Source organism: Passer domesticus, chromosome 9 (genome assembly GCF_036417665.1).
Source record: "Passer domesticus isolate bPasDom1 chromosome 9, bPasDom1.hap1, whole genome shotgun sequence".
NCBI classification, from domain to species: domain Eukaryota; kingdom Metazoa; phylum Chordata; class Aves; order Passeriformes; family Passeridae; genus Passer; species Passer domesticus.
In genome coordinates, this window is record NC_087482.1 from 41681045 (window position 1) to 41706787 (window position 25743).

Genomic DNA, 25743 nt, shown 5'->3' on the forward strand with positions numbered 1-25743 from the left:
CTGGGCAACCTGGGCCCGCCCCTCGCCACCCTCACAGGAAAGAATTTGTTCCGAGTGTCTTACCTAAATTTACCCTTTTCCAGTTTGTACCTGTTACCCCTTGTCCTATTCCCTATTTCCCCTCGTTCCATTTGTACCACTACTCCTTGTCCTCTTCTTCTATTTCCCCTCGTTCCATGTGTACCACTACTCCTTGTCCAATCCCTTTATTTCCCTGCATTAAATTGTACCCATTAAGCCTCGTCCTTTTAAACTACACAGTTCATGGTTAAAAAATTGTCAACTTCAAACACAGCTAAAACATCAGACTAGAATTCACTGGCACTCCTTAAGTCTCTGACTAAAGCAGCCAAATGATGCCCCAGATTTTTGAATGGAAGTTATAAATGAATGTCCACAGAAAAGCCACAAACTCAGGTGTCTTTCTGATTTTTTTATTAATAAATACCGTAACAGCACCAATGATATTTGAACATAATTTTGCAATGCTGTGCATGGCGGCTGCTTGGGGACAGAGAGGAGACACATCTGTATTTTCATGTACAGTTGATAATTTTTTCCTTTTGTGTTTCTTGAAACAAAGCCATCTCTTCCATATTTAACAGCTTCCATAGAATTGATCAAATCAATACCAAATAAGAGGAAAATCCTCCTTTTAATCTACTGCCTCCTTTGGTTTAAGGTTACTCAGTAAGTCTCAGGAGTGCTACAACTTACAACCAGATTGCTGTGGTTCCTTTTAAAAACATCTTTTCTTTGCATATATGTGTGCACACATGTTGAAAACAAGACTTTTGGCCACCTTCAAGTTCCATGTGTTTGAAAGTACATTAGCATGAACATTTTGACAACAAAACCCAGGAAAAGTGTATTTCTATACATCAGAGGTCTGTACATGAATAAGCATTTATACAAATATAATCCACCAAATATTGGCTTCTACGTACAATTCTGAAATATGGTGATTCATTTAGATTTCCTAACCTTCAACCATGCTGGCACTAACAGGAACACTTCAGGCTGCCTTAACACCCACAGAGTATATTTGCTTTAGAAGGTGGGCACAGATTTCTCTTGCAGTATTTGCACTTTACTTATGAATAAATTAAGTGGTAAAGTGAAGTTTGAACAACATAGTCTGTGGTGTAGTAACATCAGCAACTGCAAGTTCCTGGCCATCCACAAGCCCCAGTTCTGAAACAGAAAGAAAAACTTAATTAATTTAATTAAATCCATGTGCTTTGCCTTTTCAAGAAGCCCCAAAAAAATTAGAAATGCTATCCCCACAAACCGTAAACGTGATTAAAAAAAAGCTGCAAACAGCTCCCTGGCTAAGTTAATATTAATCTAATTTAACCAGGAAACAGACCTTGCTGAGAAATATACATATAAAACTCTACTGGAAAGTGTAGCTAACAGCAGTTATTTGGTTGCTTTGTTGCAATTTTCTGTGCATCTCCCTGCACTTCACCTTTAAACAATTAATATACCTGAGAAATGTGAAAATAAAATTGAATGCGTATTGAATGTCAAAAGACAATGAAGCAAATTCTACTGCATAATGCAAGATGAAGCTAAATATCCACACAGAGGGGTGAAACTGACTTTCTGTAACTTGAAAATCAACACCTGATAGCTCCATGATACCTTTTAGTGTCTTGGAAAGATTTGGCCTTGTTCGCTCTTCAATTGAAGCAACTGTCTGCAAATTAAAAAAAAAAAGGCCAATTTTTTTTTTCTAATTCAATAAATTTAAGTAAATTCAGAATAACAAAGACAATGATGTATGTTCAGATTACCTGTAAATAAAGTGTTTTATTTCCCCCATACATAGTTGCTGTGATTGCAGGAGATTTCATCTGCCTATATATAAAACATTCAAAAACAAACAAACAAAACAAAACAAAACCAAAACAGGCAATCGGGTTAAAAATACATTTTAAAATTACCTGTTATAAGCAACAAACCAACAAATTATCAAATGACTCAGAATGGCTGCAACTTACAATGAAGCATTATTTGTTAAGTAATCCAGGATCTCCTGCAATTTAGCTGATGGGGAAATCTCTATGTTTTGGGGAAGCTGGCTGCAGGCTGGACAGTTCTCCTACCACAAAACAGCACAAGAATACACATTATGTTAAAGAGGGTTTTAGAAATGCAGCTAGTAAGGTCTCAAAAGTGCTTGTGTTGTGTTTTTTTTTTTTTTGAAAGTTTAGCTCTAGATATATTAATAGTTGGAAATATTAATGACAAAACCCATTTCCTTCTGAAGTCTGTCACTGATTGGCTCCCAACAGCACTTAAGTATTTATGAATGCCACGTTTCATCTGACATAAAATCCAATACTACAAACTTTCAGATCAATTTTGCCATAACCTCTTTTTGAGAAGATCTGCCCATGAGTCACCTTAGGTTTGAGGATCTTATTTTTTTAGCTTCACTTTGAAGAAATAGCAGACCAGTAACACTGTAGTTTCCACTTTTAAAACTTCAGAAATATTATCATTCAGTGCCAGGGGCCAACTGATTCAATACTGAGGTTCAGGAATACACACAAAGTGCATAAATACAAATCAAGGAAACAACCCTTCAAGCCTTTAATGGCACTAACCTTTCTTTCAGCTTCAAAACTGTATGTATACAATCCATCCACATCATTGAACACCAAGTAGTTGTTAAGAGGAACATATGCACTGTAATGACAAACGTGTCAGTGTTGATACATGGCATTCTGCTGGAAATCATGTCTGTAATTAATAAGAAAGTAAATACCTTGTGGCTATCTTAAAAACTTCCGTGGCGCAAACAGCTGGAATGAGAAAAAAGAATTTCTTCACCTGGCTCTACCAGACATGGAGACATCACACAGTTGTACAAAAATTGACAAAAATAATCAAGTATAACCATCTATAAAGAGAAAAGTAACATCTGAAGGCAGCTGGTAATTCTGTGCATCAACACCACAGATTTGGCACTAATCTGAGACTATGTACTGTGTTTTTCAATTTTTCTCCCCAGTCTTAAATGCTTTTGCTCTCTCCCAGAGTCATAACATTTATCCAGTCACATACAGTATCTCTATGGAAAACAGAAATAAGACTGTAAGATCAGACCAGACACATTTAAAATTTAGTATTATCCTCTCCAGGGTCTCAATTCTAAATTGTTGTCCCACAAAACTCTCAAGTCAATGAAGTAGAAGTGAAATGAGTTCTTACAGCATACCTGCAATAACTGCATTTGTAGACGCTACTGCTGGAATAATTCGTTTAACCACCCCTGTAAAAACAAAACATACAGCTCTGGGTTTCCTAAGAAACTCTAATGAGAGGCTACTTTTAGACAGAATAATTTCAAAGGGTGGGTCCAAAGGTACTTTCAAGTGTCCAGCAATTTCTATAACAAAGAGGTATAATGTCATGCTGCTGCAGTACTTGGGCACTTTTTTATTTTAGGAATGGATAAAGCACATTGAAAAAAAGCAGGTATCAAACAAAGTGAACTACTGAACAAACTCTGAAAGCAAGAATTCTGTATTTAGTAGGGGGAAATTAAAACTCTGCTCTTTTCCTGTTAAACTGGGGAAATGAACAAAGGAAAGATAGTTGAGTTTTCTATTTGGTTAGTGTTTGAAATGCTGATTAAATGAGTGCCAGCATACTGCACTTGCATGTGAACAGAGGCAGGGACAGCAGAGAGGAACAGATGCTATAGAGTTAACCAGCCTGAACTGGCACAAAATGTTGCTAAAAAAGACAATCAAGTCCTTTTATTTCTACTCTTTGACCCAGCAAGAGTGGTCACCATGTAATGTAAACTGTGGAGCTGCTCCAAGTTAAAAATAAAATAGGAAAAAGAATGTTCAGTTTTATCCCAGATAAGTTCCTCTGATTCATCATGAATGCCTGAACATCTGATTTGTCATAAAAATATTTGTGCTGGCACAGGAAACAAGCTGCTTCTTTCTGTTTCAAGGGTGAGGAGAACTATCCCAGCACAGCTGCCAGCTTAGTCATAACAAATACAAAAATGCCAATCCAGCCTAGGTGCAAGTGCCACCACTTGGTGAAATGCCATCCCTTACCTTGGGTGAGTCTGTAGGTAACACCTTTAATATTAAATTGTGATGCTCTTTCTAAAGACTTCTGGTAAATCCACTGTATATGTTCAGGGTCATCTCCATCCAATGCAATACCTTCTACAGTGAAGAATTTACAGATAAATTGCAATTATAAAAGTTCTTCTGAAACACAGCATTCTTTTTTGACTAAAAAATCCCTGGTTTAATTTTTAATGAATACCCCATGAAGCTATTGAAACTTGACATTTTAAAGAACCAAAATATTATTTTTACAAACATCTTTAGTTTAAACACATCCTATACACAAACTATCACCACTGCACAATTTATAGAGCTGTTACAGGTTACATTTTAATTCAGGAAAGACAGTGCAGTGTGAGAAACATGAGCAAATATGGAACTGGAGAGTGAGTTCAAGAAGAGAAAATCTATCTCCAGCTCAGAGGAGACTTGGATTCAATATGAAAATGAACCACACAAGGTTAAGAGGCAGGATTGTTTTATTAAAAGTATACGCCCCACTCAAGTTAATTAAAAGGAGAAATGTTCATTTAGCACCATTACAATACATTAATTACCTCCAAAAGGCTGTTCCTTTGGCCACTGCAATATCCTGACATACTCAATGCAATGCTCTGGCAGTCTGGGCATGGATGCAATGGTGCACATGGGAAAATTGACCTGGTTGGGCAGGGGAGGAAAACCAGAAGAAACCATGATACATTGGGTGTAGTACTAAGAAAAGAAACCAGCAAAGCAGAGGAATATGATAAAATGGCAATTTCACTGGGGGAATTACCTGTGGTGGGTAAAGTGCAAGCGTGCATTCGACACAGGCTGTCATACCAGGAATAATCACACGGACATTGCCTTTGAAACCTTCTGTCCCTCCATCTATCAGAGGTATGATGGAACTTGGGTCCAGGACACCATCTTCATAATGCAAAAATGACATCTAACAAATAAAAGGGGTGGGTGGTTGGTTTTTGTTTGGTTTGGGTTTTTAAAGAAGTTGCAGGAAGAAAAAAAAAAACCTAAAATTTTATTCTTAAAGGTACATCAAACTACTGAGTGCTTAATATACAGGTTATTTTAAGGGTAATAAAACACTACTTATTCATCAGTGCACAAGACTTTATAACCACCTTCACCCTCTACTTTCTCCCCTGATAAATGCTATTATTTTATACATATGTTCTTATAGTTCATCAGAACAAATAGTTGGTTGGTTGAAGGTTTGATTCTTGATTTGTTGTTTTGCTTTTGTCTTCTTTATTTTAGTACACATAGACACTCCAGATCGTTGCTTTACAAACAAATTCACAATTATAAAATTACCAGATTTCTGGTCACTGAGATCTGTAACAATGCAGTTCCAAATAATGGCATTTACAAGTTGCAGCATAATAAATACTGTTTGGGTAATTAAGAAAAAATTCACAATGGGAGCATCCAGATCAGGTCTGGAGCTTTCTTTATTTTTAAAAGATGATTGCAGAAGGCCACAAGCAATGTAACCTAACTATGAAATTATCCCTGCAGGGCACTGCACGAATATTGGCTAACACTTCTCAATAAAAGAGCAAGTAAGAGAGCCTGCATTTCATCCTGCTCACAGAAAGAAAACAGAAATAGGTGTACAGAAAGCTGTTTCAACAGCCCTCATTCATCTTCATGACACATTCTACACAAGTATGTTTAATTTTAGTCATCTAAACTCAAGCAATAATCAGGCACTAAGAAGATTGAAAACTTTACCAGCATGCCATTTATCCATCTTCTTGCAATTATAGAGTCCAGCCCACAAACAATAATATGAAACTCTAGGGAGAAAAAAACATTATTCAAAATCTACACTAATGCAGCAGACTTCCTAAGACAAGCAGAGTATTCTGTCCATAACAGGGACAGCGACAGCAGCTTAGCTATCTCCCCTAGACTACCTGTATCACAGGTGTAGTTAAATTTTATCCACATGTTACTTCTACTTCCAGTACACTGTGGAATACTAAAATAATGAGCAAGCAAACTGCCAGGAAAAGCAGTGAGCAGCAACGTCTGCAAGGGTCCCCTAAAGCACCAGGGGGTGTTTGTCAGGAGAACAAAAGCCACTTACGTCGATAGAAGCTTTCATCCATGTCTTGAATCTTTTTAAAATATCTGAATGCAAGCCCAGTAAAGGAATACATTTATAGTTAAGTTTATTGTTTTCTATTTGCTAACCTAAAGCCAAAATATTATCTAATTTATTACTGTAATTCTATACAACATCTAAAAAGCTATGTGATCTGAGATTAAGTTTCCACAGCTGAAGCTGTAACATCTCACAAAACTAGCAAAGGGCACAATGGAATAGTCCTAAACAGCAAAGTTCAGCAGGTGAAATACTTAGGAAGCTCAAAATACGTGCTCTCACAAAGTCCTTTATCAGTAAGTGCTGCTCTGTTTGTAAACCAATGCCTCCTACCAGTGCTTACTCAAAACTCTCTGGTGAATAGTTCCAGTATCTCAGTGAAAATTACAATACTGCACCTGAATAAAAAGACTCAGTGGAAAAATACCAAATAATTTCTGAGCCTTTGCCATGCAGATTCCCTGTATGTTAATAGCACGGAGAAAGAATTCTCAACTCACCAGCTGAATGAATGTGTTCTTTATTGTATGGCAAACAGGACGGCAGCAAAATACTTTGGATACTCTAACCACCCACAGTTTTCTAGGATATGGAAGCCTTCAGGCTCCTCTGTGAAAGGATACGGTACCACAGCACAGTTGGGAATGCGACTGTTCAGGAATTCTGCTGCAACTTCTGCTTTTGGTCGCCCCACATCCTTCGCTCTGGGAAAACCCAAGCAATTCCAAAAGCTTTATTCTAGCAGGTTTTGTCTTTCCAATGTCTATGCATTGCATTACTGAACTAAGTGGCTAATTGTTACTTTATTTTTATTTAATTGGGTAATATTAAGGTATCCAACCCAAACCATTCCATGACTCCTTTAAAGCATGAGATGTGAGAGTCATAGAACTAACTACGGTTATCAGCACCAAAAAATTCCAATGATTGTTCACTGTTCTTGGATGAAAAAAGTACAAGAAAATCTGAGATCTCAATCTGTGTGCATTTATTCCTTGGTGTCACCTTTTCCAATAGTCATTAGCTGTACTGGAATGGCAAGGTTGATTTTCTTCATGCCACAGAGCCCAAAATAATAAGAAATCATACGCAATTTTTAGTTAATTCTGAGTACTATTGTGACATGAAGGTCTATATTTAATGACCTCTTGTCCAACCAAAATAATGAATATATTAACATGCTTTATTTAGGTACATTTTAAAAAACCCAGAAGTTCAACTGTGAAAATGTAAAATATCACTCACCGAAACAAAAACTGTCGATTAAGGTTAGAAACATCTATAGTATCCATGTCAATAACATGGATCTGTCTGAAGCCAGACAGTGCCTGGGAAAAGAGAAGGTCAGCTTCATTAACCAGGAAATGAAATGCTCACAAAGCTCCAGAACTCACTCCACATGCCAAACCAGCAACCTTTGGAGGCACAAATGTATTTGCTCCTCACTGCCTGTGCAGACAGGTACATGGTCATTCTTTGTTCAAAGGGGTTTGTTGGGCTGCTAATGCTGGTATTCAGACAGATGGAATTAATAACATTCCAACAGTCAAAGACAATGCTCTCCTGAAGGCAATATTGCTTTGGCCTACTTAATGCCAGCACAGGAAAGATAACAGTAGGCTGATCTGTAAGGGGAAACTGCAGTACTCCTTCATGGCTGGAGTAAATCAAGAGTCCATTGGGGGGAAAAAGCAGAATTTAAACAAATACCATAAGCACTTCCATGCTTGGCAGGAATAGGAAAAACAAAGTTTATTTCCTTTAAAAGGCTTTTTTAAAATTCTTGTTGAGGTTTGGGACGTTAACCATTTTCACATAAATGGCATAAATGAGTCTGGCATATTGACCCAAATATCAGAGTTCAAAACAAGGCAGCATTCCTCATGCTATTCAGTGCTGAAGGAGATGGCAAACACAAAAATCACCTCCCTATCTAAGAACACACTGAACCTCTGACAGAAGCCCTGCCTTTGCATGCAGGCCATCACCACATCTAGCTAATAATTTCACAGTAAAATTGCCTTAAAACTGTATTGTGGGTATGATCTGGTAAAGTAGTAACATCAGTCACACACATACAATGTGAACTGCAGTTAAAGGGAAATAAATGCTGTAAAACATGGGGTTTAGAGAAAAGAAATGAGCTGTGATGTTCTGAAGTGACTCTAAAAAATTTCAGTCACATACAAAATATGACTTCAATTTTCCTTTAAGAATTCATCTTTTTCAATGTAGAGACCTTGAAACTTTTCCCTTTACATTTTCTGAACAAACAGAGATATCCCATGCATAATAAGAGATGCACAGAAATCCTTGATCTTAAATAGAAACATGGGGAAATACAGTAATGGTCCAAACTACCAAACTCAAATGGGATCATAACACTGATACACTGAGATAAATATGAGTGCTTGTGAGGATAAAAACCACAAAACCAGGGTAATTAAACTCCTGCATTTCAAACAACACTTTGTAGCATTATGAGCATGATTTGTCCTTAGCTGACTTCACTTCCCTAGATCTGGCAATTAGGGAAAATCACCAATATCAGACTGGATATAAGGCTGCACATAAACTTTTGGCTGCTCTTCATACAAAGCAACCTGTTGTACCTCAAGACAAGCTTTGAGATAGCTGAATAAATAACATGCAACATATGAAAATACCACCTTTCCAGTGCATTCTTCATATTTATTGTCTGTATCAACACGTATTTTACACATGTTGATTAAAACTTAAAATTCTAGTAGCTATGCACAACCTGAAGTGTAAAATTAGCTAATTAAAAAAGACAGTTTTGTCAAAGAAACAAAGAAAAATAAATAGAGGAGATTCTGAGAAGAAAACGGTTAAAACACAGTAATTACCAGGTTTTTCAGGAGTTCACATCCTAATCCTCCTGCTCCAATAACTAGCACTTTACATGTGCTTAACAAAAAATCAAGGGCCTGCAGAAAACATAAACCAAAAAATTAATACAATTTGTGCTTTGTTTCACAACCCTTACAAACAGGTTACCATAACTTTTCAGTGCCTAGTGAGTTACAGATAAAGCAGCTTTCCATTTGCAGGAGTAATTACATATTGGACTTTAATCAGTTGTTAAGTTCATGCAGTTCCTGTATTCCCATTTAGAGACAATCAAGACCTTTGCTGATATCAGTATATTACTTTTATACTACTTTTGGCCATGAAAAAAGCCAGGTCCACTCTTATTATTATTTGGTTTAAGGTGATAATGCTTTCCTTCTTCAGATATTTCACATATATATTATACAAAATAAATCTAAACAGATGGACAACATTGCTGGACAGAAAGAATTGAAAATGTTAGGTATATAACTGCTTTCTGTGAACTGTTCTACTTCACCCATCTCCAACTAGTAAATAATGGAATAGTACATTAAAAAGGCAACAGGAAAATATTTTAAACCAAAAGCTTTGAAACAAAATGTACAACAGAAGAAATATTTAAAACAGCCTACCCTACTATACACCTTATCCAATTCTCAAAGTATTCATATTAACACTATTTTTTTCTTTAAGTACAATAAATTCCACATTGTATCAAATTACTTAAAAATGGAGATTTAAATGCTACTATTTTTCCACATGAAACTCAAAACCAGCATAATTGCTATATATTTATATATAATGACAGCAAGCTTGAAGTTGACAGTGTACAACTTAAAAATACAAACTTATAAAAAAACACAACATGTTCTCCTAGGACCATAATGTTCAATTGATTAAAACACAAGCTTTTCATGCAGCTTCAGTACTCACACATTGCTGGTGGTCAATTAATGAACCTGTTTACATGAACTTGCAACACACTCTACAGATATTTGATTGAAATTAAGTCTTTCTCACTTGAGTGCCTGGCTCGAAATCGGGATGTGTGAATGGTCCTGATCGCTCGAGGAACTTCTTTACATGGTTCCAGCGACCTTCCCAGTCTGCAGAGTCCCCACACCCACCATCAACAGCCATTCTGCACAGAACACAGTAAATTCAGCTGCAACATCAGCCAGGAAAAGCCACACCTCCAACTCTCCATGCAAAGAACACCTAAATTATTGATCATTCCTACAAATGCATCTGCATATTCTTTATGTTATGCACATGAGCATTTGCATGAGTGGGTTTTATTTGTGGAACTAGAAAGCAATAATATAAATATGCACAGAGGGGAAGAACAACCCAGGCATTTCAATAAACCCACTGAGTTAACTGTTACTAGTAAAAGTTGACCTGCAGTTTAAAAAGGGCCAGTCTTACTACTTTTATTTTCCTCAAATTTGAAGAAGACACTGAAAAGAGCTTGTTTCTTTCCATTTTGAGGGTGATCATTTTTTCATCAGTCAAGTCTTGTATCTTTTTTTGACAGACTTATCAGTCTGTAACTGCAATTCTGAGGCCCTGAATAAATTACAGTAATGTGCCCCAACATCATCCTCTGAATCTTCAGGGCAGTTTATTTAGACAAATATTTTTAAAAAACATGAATCTTGAATGTTCACCCTCAAGTGGTAGCACGGAATTAGAACTGCCCCATTTTTCAGGCATCCTTAAGCCTGTCTGCAGTAACAGTCCCACTTGAAAAAAAAAAAAAGGAATGTTTGCAGTTATATTCCTTTAAATTTTCAAGGCAGAATTATACATCAAATACTCCAATACCCTTTTTTCCTTTTGCAGGTCACTTTTAATAGTACATAAGTATAATTTAAATTTTAAGAGACTTACTGGAATAGTTCAAAATCAGCTCTCAAGCAATGTTCTACTATAAGATCAACACCTACTTCCTTATTAAACAGAGTTCTACTCAATAAATATGATTATGACATTAATATAAAACTAAGTTCATTATAAAAGAGCCAATCCTGAGTAGCAAAGGATGTGTCACCACTGATAAAGTGTTACCTGCTTTCTCCTATGAAGCACTATGAAAAGCACTTGTCTAATAACTCTTGGGTAATGTTTAGAATTTATTATAACTTCCTCGTAACTCATCTCAAAATCAAAGGGAAGTGTGGTGAAAACATCTGGAGTGAGTTCCTTTACCTTCACAGAATTCAGAACTTGGACAACACAGTCTGCCAATAGTAACTGAACTTACAGGCAATGGATTTTGCAAAAGATTTTTAGTGACAGGGAAAAACCTTCTCTAAACTGCAGAAATAAATAAATTGTAATTCACCTGTGATGTCCCTGCCCATGGCAGCGGGTTGGAACAGGATGATCTTTAAGGTCCCTTCCAACCCAAACCATCCTAGGATTCTAGGATAATTTGATTGCAGACTGAACTCTCCTCATTAACTGTTAGGGAAGTTACTCACTACACGAGCAGTTAAATAAGACCTACAAAAATTACTTGAATTCATAAGGGTCTTTCAACCTCAGATGCACTTTCACATCTCCTCCAGTTTTCACAATAATGTGAAAATACACGTATTTCAGATAATGGGAAATGGTGTAAATAAACAAAACACCCCCTCTGCACAACCCCTCATCTGCTGTACAACAGATTTCAGGAGGTGCATTAAGCACTGACTTAAGCAAATAAAATGGGTCAAGAGACATCACAAAAACTGCTTCTATGGATATTACAGTTTTTAGCATTTCTGGAAATTAATGTAGAAGCTGTGTTTGGTGACATTAAGAATAATTTTTTTAAATTATTTTATAGTGTCCCTATAAATAGCAACTAAACAGCAGCACTCCTTTTCTGTTTACATGTGTATTTCTGTTTACATGTGTATTTCCTTCCTAACTGATAAAACTTATAAGATCTAGTTTCACTTTTGCAATTAGACTACAGTTCATTTTTTAGAGGGTTGGACATTGTGGAGATCTGAAAAACATCCGTAACTCAACCTGAGATTTTATGCTTTATTTCACAGTTTTCTCAAGTTTATTTTTTGTGCTGTTACAGCATGACCAGGTATAAGAGTTCAACACCATTCTGATTTATTTCATTGAGTTATTTTCATTTTAAATTTTGTTTGAAATATCAGAGCACCACAGTCCTTATATCGCTTCAAGCTCAGACTTTTTCCCTTCACATCTCCAAAGCTCCATGCTTTTGGGGACTCGGCATGCACCCTCCCGTCCCACATGCCCCGGGAATGCTGTGGCCCCATCCCGACACACATGCACTGCCAGTGCCACACATGGAATGGAACAGTTAAGGGATGGAAGCAGATGATGCTAAAGATTTCTCAACACTCGTTTTCACGGCCTTTAAGGCAAGAATTTTTTTTAAGAGTTTTAATGTGCAGAGACAACTGCTCTGCAGTCTGAATTTTTAATTTTCAGCCAAAAAAAAACTTTAAAAGTCACCTGCTTCTAGCCTAGAGGCCCTCCCAGGTCCCTGACCGGCAAGGCAGCTTTCCCCCCTCTGGTCACCAAGCTCTTCAGCACCCCATGCCAAGCTGCGAGCCCGCAACTCGCTCCCCGCTCCGGGGCAGCCCCTCGCTCCTCTCTCGCTGCCCGAGGGCCCTGCCCCACCTACAGCAGCTCCCTCCTCCCTGCCCGCGCCTCCCGCGGGCCCGCAGCCTCCTCCCGGCCCTCAGCTGCTGCGGGGCTGCGGCTCGCCCTCACCTACGCCCGCCCCAGCAAGCGCTGCCCCTGCCCCGCTCGCCCGCAGCCCCGCACTAACCCATCCGCCAGCAGCTCCTCTAGCCTCCTTCTTTTCTTCTCCCTAAAAGAGAGAGAATAAAAGAAGGGTCAGTATCGCGCTACAGAGACCGGGGAGGAGGGAGAGGGGACCCCGGGCCCGGGGCAGGGCCGGCCGAGCACGCACATACAGGGCACTTACGGTTCCTCACCATCCGCCATAGTTCCCTCTGCTTCCCACAGTGCCCCGCGAGCGCGGGGCGGGCCCGGGCCCGGCGCGCTGAGGGCGGCCCGGGCGGCGCCGATAGCGGCGACAGTGCCGACAGTGGCGATAGTGCCCACACTGCCGACACTGCCGATAGTGCCCACACTGCCGATAGTGCCGACAGTGGCGATAACCGGCACGCACAGCCCCGATCCCTGGCACACAGGCTCCCTCCCGCCCTGCCTGCCCGCAGCCCAGGGATCTCCCTGCGCCCGCCTCTCCGATGCTCACAGAGGCCAAGGGTCTGGCTTCAAAGCCCGTCCAGTTTCACCCCTGCCATGGCAGGGACACCTTCCGCTACCCCAGGTGGCTCTAAGCGCCGTCCAGCCCGGCCTTGAACACTTCCAGGGATGGGACAACCTTCTGGGCAGTTTGTCTGGACAACCCATGCCAGGGCCCCACCATCCTCACAGGGAAGCATTTATTCCTAACATTTAATCTAAACCATCAGTTTGAAACCATTCCCCCTTGTCCTGTCACTCCAGGCCAATGTAAATAGTCTCTCTCCATCTTTCTTGCAGGCTCCCTTCAGGAACTGGAAGGCCACAATTAGGTCACCCCAGAGCCTCCTCTTCCCCAGGCTGAACCATCCCAATTCCCTCAGCCTTTCCTCATAGCAGAGCTGCTCCGGCCTCCTCCGGACTCGGAACTTCCTGGGAGGGCATCCTCAGGGACAAAGTGTGGAGATCACGGTCCCTGAAAGCCTTCAGGAAGGCTGGAACCCAAATGTGATCTCTGGGCTGGTCACTGCCTGCCACAATGGCTTTTGTGTTATCAGCATTCCCTGGACAGGGACCACCATAAACCAGGAGTGCAGGCCACAAAGCTGATGAGCAGGACTGGACTTGGGCTGTGCTCAAGCCTTGGGCTCCCAAACTTCAGGGATGTCAATCCTTCAGGGATGGAGCTGTGAGAAGCAAGTGCCAGCCTGCTTACGTTTGGAGAAGGATTTTGATGCAGGGTATGGGAAGCAAACCCTGGGTGCTGTGTGATGCTCGAGCCATGGTGGCTCAAGTGTGAAAGCCTGAAAACACAACGTGGGCTGCTGGGGTCAAAAACCACAGCTGCTGGCACCAGCCTTTCCCTCCAAAGGCACGGTCACCCTGCTGCCCATTTTAGGAGCTCTCCACACACAGAGTCTGGTTTAGAAAGGAGACATTGTTTAATCTGCACGGACGGAAGTTTCCACAAATCAAGCACCCCAAGGGGTAAAAAGTTCTATCTATTATATAGTAAAATTTACATGACCCCGCCTACTTACTACATATTCTCCGCCCTCCTAATGCATATTTATTTAGGTGATGTAATCTTACGCAATGCCTGAAACCCAAAGTTCTTTTTTTTTTTCATTAGACAAATTCTATTGTAGAAATGATCAGACGGCATCAGTTACTTTGCCAAAGGTGAGAAAATTCAGCCTGAAGACATCAATCCCACCAGCAGAGCCCCCCTGCCACGGGACTCCCCGCAGAGCCTCCTCGGCCGGGGCTGACGCTTCCCGCCGTGCCCTCCCCACTCACCCCCTGTTCCACAGGCGGTGCCAAGTGGCTTCGCCGCGCGAATGCCCAGCGCGCACCACCCCTCGCCGAAGGAACAATGAACGCACCGCGGTTACTGACAGCAGCCCCTGTCAGCTGCCAGCCCTGGGCGGTGACACCGCCCGCCGCTGCTGCTGCTGCGGCCGCTCGTTCGCCCGCGGCTTGCGGCGGGGCCGGAGCGCGGCGGGGCCGCTCTCGGTGCCGGTGCCGCCCCGGTGCCGCTGTCGGTGCCGGAGCCGCCCCGGGGCGGTGCCCGGCGCTCCCGAGCCTGCGCGGCGGCGGCGGCGGCCATGGAGGTGCAGGTGGCCCCGCTGCGGGCCTGGGACGATTTCTTCCCCGGCTCGGACCGCTTCGCCCTGCCCGACCTCAAGGACATCTCGAAATGGAACAACCGCGTGGTCAGCAACCTGCTCTACTACCAGACCAACTACCTGATGGTGGCCGCCGCGCTCGTCTCCATCGTGGGGTCAGTGCGCGGCCTCGCGGTGCGGCCGGGCCGGGGCTGCGCGGTGCGGTGCGGTGCGGTGCGGCGGGGCGGCCCCGCTCCCCCCCGGGGCTCTGACCCGGCCGGGATGTGAGAGTGCAGGGGCGGGGGAGCTGCCCTTTCCCTTCCTCCTTTCCCCCTCTTTTCCCCTTACCCTCCTCCACTCCCCTTTCCCCTTCCCGCCCCTCCTTAAACCCCTGGTGTCGTTTAAAAATGTAGAGGCCTGGCTTACAGCCTCCCTCGGCGGGGGGGCTCGGTAGCAGTGGGGTTTGCGATGTGTCGGTGGGGTGTGACCGGCCTGAGGGCTCCCTGGGTGTTATCTCCCTTTCCCACGGGCCGCTCCTGCAGCCCTGTGCCCCGGCGGAGGCAGCGATGCTCGGGGTGCGGGATGTCGCTGCCCGCGGGCAGCGCAGCGATCCCTGCTTCCTCCTGAACCTGCCCAGCGCCTGGGACACGCTCAGCTTCGAATTTCGATACATCGAAACATTCTGCTCTCCGTTACTCTGTTCAGGGCAAGCCGTTCTTATTTCTGAACTAGCCCATGCCGAAAAACTTCGCTGTAAAATAAATAAGGTACCCCTTTGTTTCGTTTTGTTGGGCAGGATTCAGACCTTCGGGGTAGGACCATCTGCTGGTACAGTGTTGTGTCACACCCAGCATTCCTGTAGGGAATCAGGAAATAACCTTATAATCACCTTCGGAATCAAAGGCTACGTGACTCTTATTTCAGGTTCTGCTCTAGGATCTTTGGTCAGAAAGCTCTTAAGCAAGACATGCAGCAGAAATGATGATTAAGCTTTTAATATGGAAACTGAAATACTCCACTCTTCTCAACAAGCAATGCACAAATGCTTAAATTGGAGAACTGCCCAGCACCAGGCCAGAGTGGCTTTGGCTGAAGTACATCTTATCTCTTACGTTGTGGAGGCTTAAAGTGATTCCCCTAAATCAATTTTTTTTTTTTTTTGCAGGGGGTAAGCATTCTGCATCCTGTTAGGGCTTCTGAAGCTGTTGACCCAGCATCTAAGTTGATAAAGATTCTCTGGCTCACAGGGGACTTTACCCTGTGCTCAGTGAAAGATAGGCTCAGAATCCTGCATTTTCTTCTTGATGTATATGGTGGTTTTAGGTTCAGTATAGTGGCATAGGCCTTGTTCTTGTGTATTTTGGTGGGGATTTGTTGCAGTGATGTTTACTAGGCTGGCAAAATGAGACTTCCATGGTCTTGCTCTTCTTCTGCCACTTCGTTCTGGATTTGTGTGTTCATTACCCTCATTAGCAGCACAATGCTGTAGCCAGCTCTTGATGAACAGATAAATCACAGTGTCCCTGGAAAGCAGGGACAGCTCTTCTGCCCAAGAAGATGGGAAAAGCCTGTAAATAATTTTGGTATCTCCAAACAGGGTATCTCCCTATAAAACAGGGATGGCAGCAGCTTTTATTCACCCTCCTAAATTCCTGCTTTGGAACTCTGATTGCTTTTCTTCAGATCAAGGGAGATCTGTCTCCCACTTATTTCCTCCTAATGTGCTGTGGTGGGAGGTGGAGGAGGAAGAGAGCCACAGAAGATGGAAACCAATATCAGAACTGCAATTATAACATCTTAATATTGAGTGATAACCCTCTGCATTGAAAACTTATGATCAAGACCTGAAGTGGGATCTTTATCTCGCATATTTTTTTAATTGCATCTCTTAAGAGTCTTTGGTATATGATGAACCTGATTCTTCTAACATAGAAGTAAAATCAGGTGGGAGAATAATTCTAAAGGAAATGAGATAATACCTCAAGAGAGAAAAAGTATCCATTTCTTTTAATAAAAATATTTTTCATTTGGCCAGACTGTGGCTTTGGGAGAAAGGTAAAGAAAGTTCTCCTGATAAATTTAAATTGATGACTTTCACTTCATTCTGTAATGGGCAGGAACCCCTGATAAATGATGAATCATGGCTTTTTAGGAACTCCAGGGCTGTGTCCAGGCCTAAGGGCAGGATTATTGGAACCACTAATAAAGTGGTCTTCCTGTGATCAAAACTAAACTTAACCTATGACCAACTCTACCTGCTCATAAACCATCTAATTATGTAGACAGACTTGAAATGCAAAGATTATATTTTCAGCTGTTGCAGTGCTGTGGTTGTGCTGGGTTGACAGTGAAATTGTAGCCCAGAGCTTTCTTGATACTGGAAATACTTTGTGCCACAGCTTTACTTTACTGCTCCTCCTCAACAAGGCTGACCTCTCCATCCTTTTACCTTCTCTCCACAAGGTGTGGAGTAACCTTATCAGGAGCACAGTGGAATTGTAATGAGCTTTTCTGCATTGTGTCCCTGCCTTTCTCCCTCCATTTGCCTTCTCCTGTAGCTGCTGTTACCTGTAAATTAAGTTGTGCTTTGCAGTAATTCAGATTTTACTTTCAACCTACAGGACTGGGTAGAAAATAATAAATGAGTGAACAAGAAACTAAACTTTGTGAATTAGTGCCACTCCACAAATACAGGCTGGTGGTAGCAGCCACACTCCCTCCCTGCAAATTCCTTTAAGAAGGACTCTGGACTTGTCTGCTTTTTCTTTCCCCCCCCCCTACAACTCTGTTGGAGTAGACTGCTGATAAATCTAGCTCTTGACAAAATTCTGCCCTTTCTCCCAGTTATAGAGGAATTGGACTCCCTGTTCTTACCCTGGGCCAGGGCCCTGTCATTGTGAGTCCTGTAGGAATTTTTATTGAAATCGGGGCCTTCAGTGCCTCCCACATCTTGCAATTCCTTCAAACAGTCAATTTGGTTAATAAGTGAAATTTGTCTGTTCTTCCACCTACTCCAACAAGGCCTCTCTTATCATGTAGTTCAAACTTAACTACTTTAAATTCATGTGATTTCATCTAGGCTTTTGTTGCCATGTACTTGCTAAAAATTAGCTTCAAAATCTGACAGTTTTAAAAAAGCATGCTGAATTTTGGAATGCTGCATCAGAGTGCTCATTCTGTCTTGGAATAATATTCTCCTTGCAGCCTGAGGTTTGATGTCTCTTTCCTTTGCCACTTCTTCAAAGCATCTACTGTCCATCTGTAGAACCCCAGCAGTCAAGAACTGTGTCATTTTTTTTTATGTTTCTTCCCCAGATCACTACCTTAACTGATGTACTTGTAGGGATTCCCCTTGCTGGAACAAAGGCTCCAGGGCAGCAAAATGCTTAGTTTCTCTCATGCTTGATGAAAGACTGAGTGAGCAAAACACATGTTTTTAAATCATGTTACATAATAATATTGATGCATAACTTCATAAAGGTGTGGCAGTTCTGCAGGCAGGAATCTGTCTCCTGTTGTCAGAGCCATGCAGGTGAGCAACAGTAGGTACAGGAGCATTGCTGAATCCATGGATGCTGAGGACTATCCCTCGAGACAATGTGCTATTTATAGTTTTGTGTGCTACTTGTAGTTACAGCTGTATAACCTCAGTGAAGCTCAGAGTATGGGGAGAGAGGAGGCAGAACTTCATCTTTGAAGTTATATAAATAAATACAAATGAGCACATTTTAGTGCTCTAACCTGCCCATTGCTTGGGCCGTGGTGGAGCAAAAAGCCTTCAAAGAAGGAATTTTCATGCTTATTTCAGCCTGAGCTGCTCTAAATTAAAAAATGTTCTCAATGACTGCCAGTCTCCTACTCAGTGCCTTTGTTCAGACTTGCCTGGTCACATGTGAAAGAAACAGATGTGACAGCAACTGCTGAATAATCACCCCGAGACAGTCATCTAAAATGGAGATGATATGAGGATGGAGCTATCTTGCCTTTGCTTTTTCTGTGGCCTATCCTATTTCTGGGCTTGTGCTGCTGGAGGCTACTTGCCTTACACAAAGGGTGTGCCTTGCCAAGCTCTTTTTTCCCTGTGCTCCAGCTGTATGCCCTCCCCCTCTCCTGCTGTAAGGCTGTGCACAAGTGTGCAGGTTTGAAACAACCTGACAAGAAGAAAGCAGCTTTTTGTGTTTTCCTGCTCCTGTGTGAGAATTCTGACCTGTTTTGTGATGCATGTAGGGCAGTGCCTAGAAATACAAATCTAGTTAAAAAAAAAAAGAAAATATTTCATCTTCATTTCTGCTGGCCAGGGGTAGCTGCCAGTACTTCTTCCCACACAAGTGGCACCCCCAGCATCCCTGCTCTCCTGAGGCTGCTTCTACCAGTTCAAAGTGTCCCCTGGTCCTGCCTGACACAGGACAATGCCCCTGTCCCTGCAGCCATCCTGGATGTTTCTTTCTGTGTGTTTGTTTTTCCTGTCTCTACTTTGTATCCAGGTGGATGCTGCAGGAAGTCTGGTATCTGCAGGGCAGCAGGAGACTGAATCTGGGTGATGGGTTGTACCTTGTCACCACAGAAAACAAAGGAGATCGTCCAGCTGGGGTGCTCTGGGCTGTTGGCACCCCAAATGCTGCTAGTCCCGCCACACTCACTATTTTCAGGGTCAGAAATTAGTGGGTTTTATGTCCAACCCTAAAAGAGTTTTTCTTCCCCTAAGTCCACTGAGCAGTATCAACTCAAGTCACCGTACCCTTGCCATGCTGGTAGTTCTGTGCATTACATTTTTAGGTATTTGAGGTCTCATAAATCCCTGCTAAAGGGAATTATATTTAGAAAGTATCTTGTAACATACTTAATGGCTGGTCAATTACCTTTCCTCTGCATTTCTGAAAGACTTCCAGCCTCCTTGCCTGAGCACAAATTTGTCCTGTTGTGTTCTGACCTCTGTATAAATAAGGCCAATGTCAGTGTTGGTGGTTCAACAGTAAGGTGACTTCTAGAGCTGTTACACAGCTCTCTTTTTCCTTATTCTGTGTTGTTCTAAAATTACATATCCCTGTTTTTTCCTTTCTAATTTTTAGCTATTGTGCTGTTGAGAGCAGCATGCCAACAGATCTGAGTGAAACTGGACAATGGAATTCTGCCTTCCTTAATACTGCCATTGTTGTAGAAGAATTTTCTCTATATGAATTTCTAGGATAATCTTAGATAGTGCTGTAAATTATGCTGTGGGTGAGTCGAGCAGTAAGGGGTGGCTCTGGCATATGACACTGTATCCAGCACTGTAATCCCCAGTGGTGAAGTCTATGGACACATGGCTGATAATGTGAATGCTGGTTTTCAGTGGCAACTGTGATCCCCATCTGTGTTCATGTGGCTCTGAATGCCTTCACTTGATACTTCTGTTCACTGTTCCCTTGTACACGTTGGAATGCAGCCCACTTCAGAAAACATGTGATTCAAATCACTTTTCTTAGAAAAGAGGGATCTTGTGAATGCCTTCTCCCCTCACCCCTCTTCATAGCCCTTACAGCCAGGCAGTTACACAGAACCTGTGTAATACCAGAAAGAAATGTAGAGCAGAGAAGTCTTTGTCTCTTCCTCATAAATATGGAGGGATGGTTCTTCACCACAAGTTTCTGAAGTTGTAACAAGAGTAACGGGAGGCGTAGGGGCGATAAGGCTTTGAGAGTATTTTCCAGGCACAGGGAAAGTGTAGAGTGGAGCTCTACCTAGATCTTTGTTGCTTCCAGGATTATCTTGTCCATGGATTTTTAGCAACAAAAAAAAAAAAAAAAGATTGCTGTGAATTGTGTAAGTTTGGCCATTTCTGCTCCAAGACAGCTGAGGTGTGGAGGTGAATCCTACTTTAGGAATCTCATATGTCCAGTAGTACATATATAACCCAGGCACCAGTGTGGTCCAGTCATGAGTCACCCTTCTGCTGCAGACGAGCACAGATGAAACTGATTTCTTTCCAGAGCCATGCTGTTCACTTTTTCCAGCCTGGAAACTTTAGATTGACAATTCAGAGCTAAATATAATCTGGCTGGCTGCAGGGAGTGACTCAAATGCAACAAGCAAGTCTGGCCTGTCACCACTTCCAAAAAGCCCGGTTGGCTTTTCAGCATGAGTAGCAGAAGCAGGTGGGGAACTACTCTGAATTTTAGTCTTTTTCTGTCCAGCTGTCCCATCCCCTGTTGGCACAACTGACTTGAAGAATCAAGAGCCATTCCTTGCTCTGAAATAATTCTTGGGGGTTCTTCCTGCTCCAGGCAAATGCTCCCTAGCACTGCAGGTAGCGTGTTGGCAGTACCAGCAGCAGATTGCTTCCGCCTTGGCCGGATGTGAAGCACAGACCACAAACCATAACATCCTCCTTGGCAGTGGGGAGGAGTGGTGACTCACTGGGCATGGCAGCTTTGGAGCAGCAGGATGAGCTGCAAAGTCTGCAAGAGTAAACCTTGAGCATGTCTTCCTTTCTTGGGGCGCTGTCATGCTGCTGCCATAGTTGTAATAGCCCGGAGGCCTCAGCTGCTGTGTAATCAGATCAGTGCATGTCAAAGCCAGAAAAACAGAATGCACATGAATTCACATAACTTAATACTACTTAAGTGAAATACCACAGAGCCTGGACTCTGGCTGAGTACAGAAACAAGCTCAGCAAAGTCATTGCTGAACACTTGGTTCTGAACAAGCTCTGAATACTTGGGGAAGTGGTTTGAGCAGGTGACGTTCTTGCCTTCACCCAAAAAGGGACCTGCTCTTTATAGTCCAGAGCTGATCCACTCCATGGCTTGGTTTGCTTGGAAACTCTGATAACAATAACAGAACACAAACTTCAGCAGTGACTGTCTTGCCAGGCCTGGCTCTTCCTCCTGTAAGACTTCTGTCACATACTCCAGTTCCTTCTGACTCTCAGGCATGCTTGCTTGGGACTGGGCTTCCATCTGTTGTGCTGACAGTGGCAGGCTACTTTTGCAGGTTCATACAATTCTTTTGTTTGATTGTAAACCAATGAGAAGGTTTATTCAGAAATGAGAAGTAGTGAAGTAACTTCCTTTACTCAGTGTTCTACCTTTCCCATTTTGCAAACCTAGACAAGATAGCATGAAGAGCTAGTTCATCTGAAGGCCTGGCCTGAGCCTGGTTTTGGTCATGTGAAGGGAAAAGATCAGTCAGTGTTGTCTCTATCTGCTGTCTGGATATGCTGACTCTGGGTGTGATATCAAATGAGTTGATTGCAGAGGTAGAAGGGGTCCTGGTGGGAAATGCTTCTATGACAATGTACTGCAGAAACTCATCATCCTGAGCTAAGCTCAGGAGAAGAACATAAAGACAAAGATTATCCAAATTCAACACTAAGGGTTTCTTCTTCAGTTGTAGTTTTTACTTTATTTATCTTCTGCTAAAGACCTTGGTGAAGGTCTTCACAACAGCAGTGCCTTTTCAATGCCTTACCTCCCTGGTAACATCACCACTGAGCTGGTGATCCTATAGCCATACGAGTCGTGAAGGTTCTGAAACTGAACTCTTTGGCTGTTGTTCCTCTTCTCTCCAGGTTTCTGAGTCCCCTGAACATGCTCATTGGTGGCACTGTGGTGGTGCTGGTGTTCCTGGGCTTTGTGTGGATGTCACACAACAAGGATGTACTCCGCAAGCTGAAGAAGCAGTACCCAACCACGTTTGTCCTGGCCATCATGCTGTCTAGCTACTTCTTGATCTCCTACCTGGGAGATGTCATGGTGTTCATGTTTGGGATCACGCTTCCTCTCCTCTGTAAGTATTTGTTCTCTTCTCTGGGGGGCTAGAGGTGTGTGACCTGAGCTTTCTCAGCGAAGTCTGCAGAGTCTAAGTCAGCTGTTAACTTTGCTATCTGTGTTTAAGTGGTCCCAAAGCAGAACTGGGGGAGGGGACACAAAGCAGCACAAGCCATCTTTAATGTTATTATTAAATGGGTACCTGTGGTTACTTCAGCAGTCATTGATACATCATCATCTTCCAGTGATGTCACAGTGCTGGGATTTGTCTTAAGTGCTGCCAGAACTATGCATTCCTCGGGCATTAACAATTAATGAGGGTGTTTTTGTCATGCAGTGATGTTTGTCCATGCTTCCCTGAGGCTCCGGAACATACAGAACAAGCTGCAGAACAAGATGGAGGGGATAGGCTTGAAGAAGACCCCGATGGGCTTCATACTGGATGCTCTAGAACAGCAAGAGGATAGTATCAACAAACTGGCTGACTACATATCTAAAGTGAAGGAGTAAGCAGCTGCAACGTGGCATTTCTGCCTGTTGCAGGGGTGTAGTTGCTATTTACTATTGTTCAAGCTTGCTTTCAGTTTATGTACAAAACAGGAAATGCATGTGGTACAGGTTAATAGTTGCAGGATACAGGTATTCCAAGGTCTTCAGGGCTCCTCTAAGAACATACAAACAGCAACTTTTTTTCTATTGTATAGCAAAATGTTCTGGTGTTTACACAAATACATACTAACTTAACCATGTTTGCTTGTCTCTTCTTCTGGGGGTAGAGGAGGAAGAGGTAGAAACCTATGGAATGCAGTCTCTCAAACTGTCTTGTAGCAAATTGATCTATTAAAGCAACATCCCTTTCATCTCAGTTCTAAAATATTGCAGTTTAGCCAGGTCATGCTGGGTAGCACCTTTGAGGCTGGTGATGCTCAGATGAGCTGGAATGTATCACAAGCAGGGATCTCTTGCATCCTCCAAATCCCTCCCTTGAGTGCTCTGAATTACAGAGACCACGTTACCAGCTTAACTGGCACGTGGTGAAACTGTGCACTGCTTGTACCCAGTCTGGGTTCCTGTCCTCACCTCACAGCCCTCCTTTAGCAGCCTGAAAAAATCTAAATAGCTGTAAGCATGAAGAATATACATGGCACTGCCTGCCAGTCCCAGTAACATTTACCTTCAGGCTCTCCAAAATCCTCATCCACAGAACTGCTCCCCTCTGTAGGAGAGCCAAACTTCCTTATGTACCAAGCACGGGAGAAAAAAGAGATAGGTTGGATGAGCTGAGTTTCTACCCCATTGATGTTTTTAAATACTGCTACTTTAGGACTTACCTGCTTAGTCTGCACAAGCTGTTTGTAGATGGAGGTGTATGTGTGTTCTTGAGCGTGGGTCATCTTTTTCTTTCTTCTCACCCAGAATGCAAAGATACAGGTCAAACATGCATCTGTTGACTCTGTACTTCCAACACTCCTCAAAGGAATAAACTGGATTTCAGGTTTACAAGTAAAAGCAATAAATATCAAGATATGATTTTTGAAAACCCATTCCAAATTCATGAAGATATTTGCCTGTTAAAACTCCTGATGTTGAAAGCAGTGTGGGGGATTCTTTTATATATACACAACTTAACTGCCAGCTCTGGTGGAATCATCTTGATAACAGGAGCTTACCAACAACAGGGGGGGAAAGTTGTCCAGGTGAGACTCCATTTCAAATATTCTTGCATTTCTCTTTTCTAACCAAGTAATTAATTTAACAAAAAAGCAAGGATCCTTGAAGTTGAAGCTTTTATGTAACTTGCCATGCTGTTTTCATAGTGAACTGTGTAGAACTCTGAACATGTCATTCCATTTAAGTGTTGAGGTGATCAGTATTTATCAAAAATGTCTGTATATTCCAGCTGAAGAGTCAATGGCCTGTTCCTCACTTGTAGCGCATGGTCTTTGTTTTCAAAAACTGTTTCCACACCTAAAGAACATAGTAGCCTATGACTTCATCATTACAGTAGCATTTTAAAAACTGCACAGTTACGAAGAAAAATAAATTCTAATGGTTGGAAACTCAAGCTCGTGCCTGTGTCTGTGGTTGGGGTGGTGGGAGATCAGTGTCACCCTGTGGCTCATGCCACTACCTGTGGTGGGGATTAAGCTGCTGGCTCTGTCTGCTCTGTGTCAGCTTTTTTGAGGCCCAGGGGACCTCTGAGCTGAAATGTTCCAGCCTTTCTCTTGCATCCTTAAAACAGCTCTACAGAGGTGGAATACTTATGGTATTTCTTTATGCAGCTTCAGTCTCTTACATAATTCAACTCTACTTAACTGGGATTTCAATTCCTGTTAATTACCTGAGAGGGATTTCTGCTTCTAGGATTACTGAGAGCTGTGCCTAGAGCAGTACTAGTACCAGCTCTGCTGCAGTCAAACTGATGGTGTGGTCTCTGTGTCTGCCTCCCTCCTGTGATCACTGAGAGGCTGCTCGGTGGGGGAACGTGGATCAGAGCAGAGTTTCACAGGTCATGCTCTGTCCACCCTGGAAATTCATGTTTGGCAGCCTGGGTGTAGCAGTAATTGGTGCCTGGCAGCTTGAATTGGAGATTGTAAAGCACTATATTTTATACTGCTCTGTGCTTTCCTGTCCCAGCTGCTGCAGTCTGAGCTGCGCCAGCCTGGCCTTGAAGCCAGTCTGGAGAGCAGCTCCAGGAGCTTTCCTGGGCAGTTCTTTGTGCATTTGTCACTTGCTGCTGTGCTCTGTGCCAGGGCTTGGTTGGAAGTACCAAGCTTCTTCCTTTCCTGCTCTTCTCCTTTACAAAAAGAGAGGGCTGCACAGAAAATTACTTTCTTTTTTATGTCACTTCCCCGTTATGTGATGCTTTAAAGCTACTTGCTCTCTCTTGGGCAGTACAGAAACCAGCTTTCCCAAGTTTGGGGAAAACATTTGCAAACAAAAGCAGAGCTGAGAAGGAGCTTTACAAGTTTGGAAGGTGGAGATTGGAAAGAGACCAGGTGATAGGTACCAAAAGGACAAGAACAAATGAAAATTTGAACAAGTGACAGTAGAGACTACCTTGG

The 25743-nt window shown here is 42.5% G+C and overlaps 2 protein-coding genes across 7 annotated transcripts; one reads left to right on the plus strand and one right to left on the minus strand.

Annotated features, from left to right (window-relative positions):
* Positions 1-418: 418 nt before the first annotated feature.
* Positions 419-13148, minus strand: UBA3 (ubiquitin like modifier activating enzyme 3). Of its 6 annotated transcripts, none has more exons than XM_064433001.1 (18): positions 13040-13142; positions 12881-12922; positions 10093-10213; positions 9087-9167; positions 7465-7547; positions 6843-6923; positions 6202-6245; positions 5844-5908; positions 4885-5040; positions 4664-4766; positions 4089-4202; positions 3230-3283; positions 2777-2813; positions 2616-2697; positions 2007-2107; positions 1800-1863; positions 1648-1702; positions 419-1194 (listed from the first exon to the last, which is right to left on the minus strand). In XM_064433001.1, exons 1-18 carry the CDS (start codon positions 13057-13059, stop codon positions 1106-1108), a joined length of 1392 nt encoding a protein of 463 aa, XP_064289071.1. In that variant the 5' UTR covers positions 13060-13142; the 3' UTR covers positions 419-1105. The 6 variants fall into 6 exon arrangements, with proteins under 6 accessions (XP_064289071.1, XP_064289075.1, XP_064289074.1 ...); XM_064433005.1 differs by having other exon boundaries at positions 13050-13106; XM_064433004.1 differs by having other exon boundaries at positions 13029-13099.
* Positions 13149-14754: 1606 nt separating this feature from the next.
* Positions 14755-24743, plus strand: ARL6IP5 (ADP ribosylation factor like GTPase 6 interacting protein 5). Its single transcript, XM_064433008.1, has 3 exons — positions 14755-15106; positions 22480-22697; positions 23016-24743. The coding sequence occupies exons 1-3, from the start codon at positions 14931-14933 to the stop codon at positions 23186-23188; spliced, it is 567 nt and encodes a 188-aa protein (XP_064289078.1). The 5' UTR covers positions 14755-14930; the 3' UTR covers positions 23189-24743.
* Positions 24744-25743: the final 1000 nt, after the last annotated feature.

Coding starts and splice junctions, on each gene's coding strand:
- UBA3 (XM_064433001.1), bottom strand. CDS start 13,059: ATGGCGGATGGTGAGGAACC. Junction 9,168..10,092: donor ATTTCGAGCCAGGCACTCAA/GTGAGAAAGACT, acceptor TGTTTTCTGCAG/GCCCTTGATTTTTTGTTAAG. Junction 1,864..2,006: donor TTAACAAATAATGCTTCATT/GTAAGTTGCAGC, acceptor TTTTATATATAG/GCAGATGAAATCTCCTGCAA.
- ARL6IP5 (XM_064433008.1), top strand. CDS start 14,931: ATGGAGGTGCAGGTGGCCCCGCTGCGGGCCTGGGACGATTTCTTCCCC. Junction 15,107..22,479: donor GCGCTCGTCTCCATCGTGGG/GTCAGTGCGCGG, acceptor TCTTCTCTCCAG/GTTTCTGAGTCCCCTGAACA. Junction 22,698..23,015: donor GATCACGCTTCCTCTCCTCT/GTAAGTATTTGT, acceptor TTTGTCATGCAG/TGATGTTTGTCCATGCTTCC.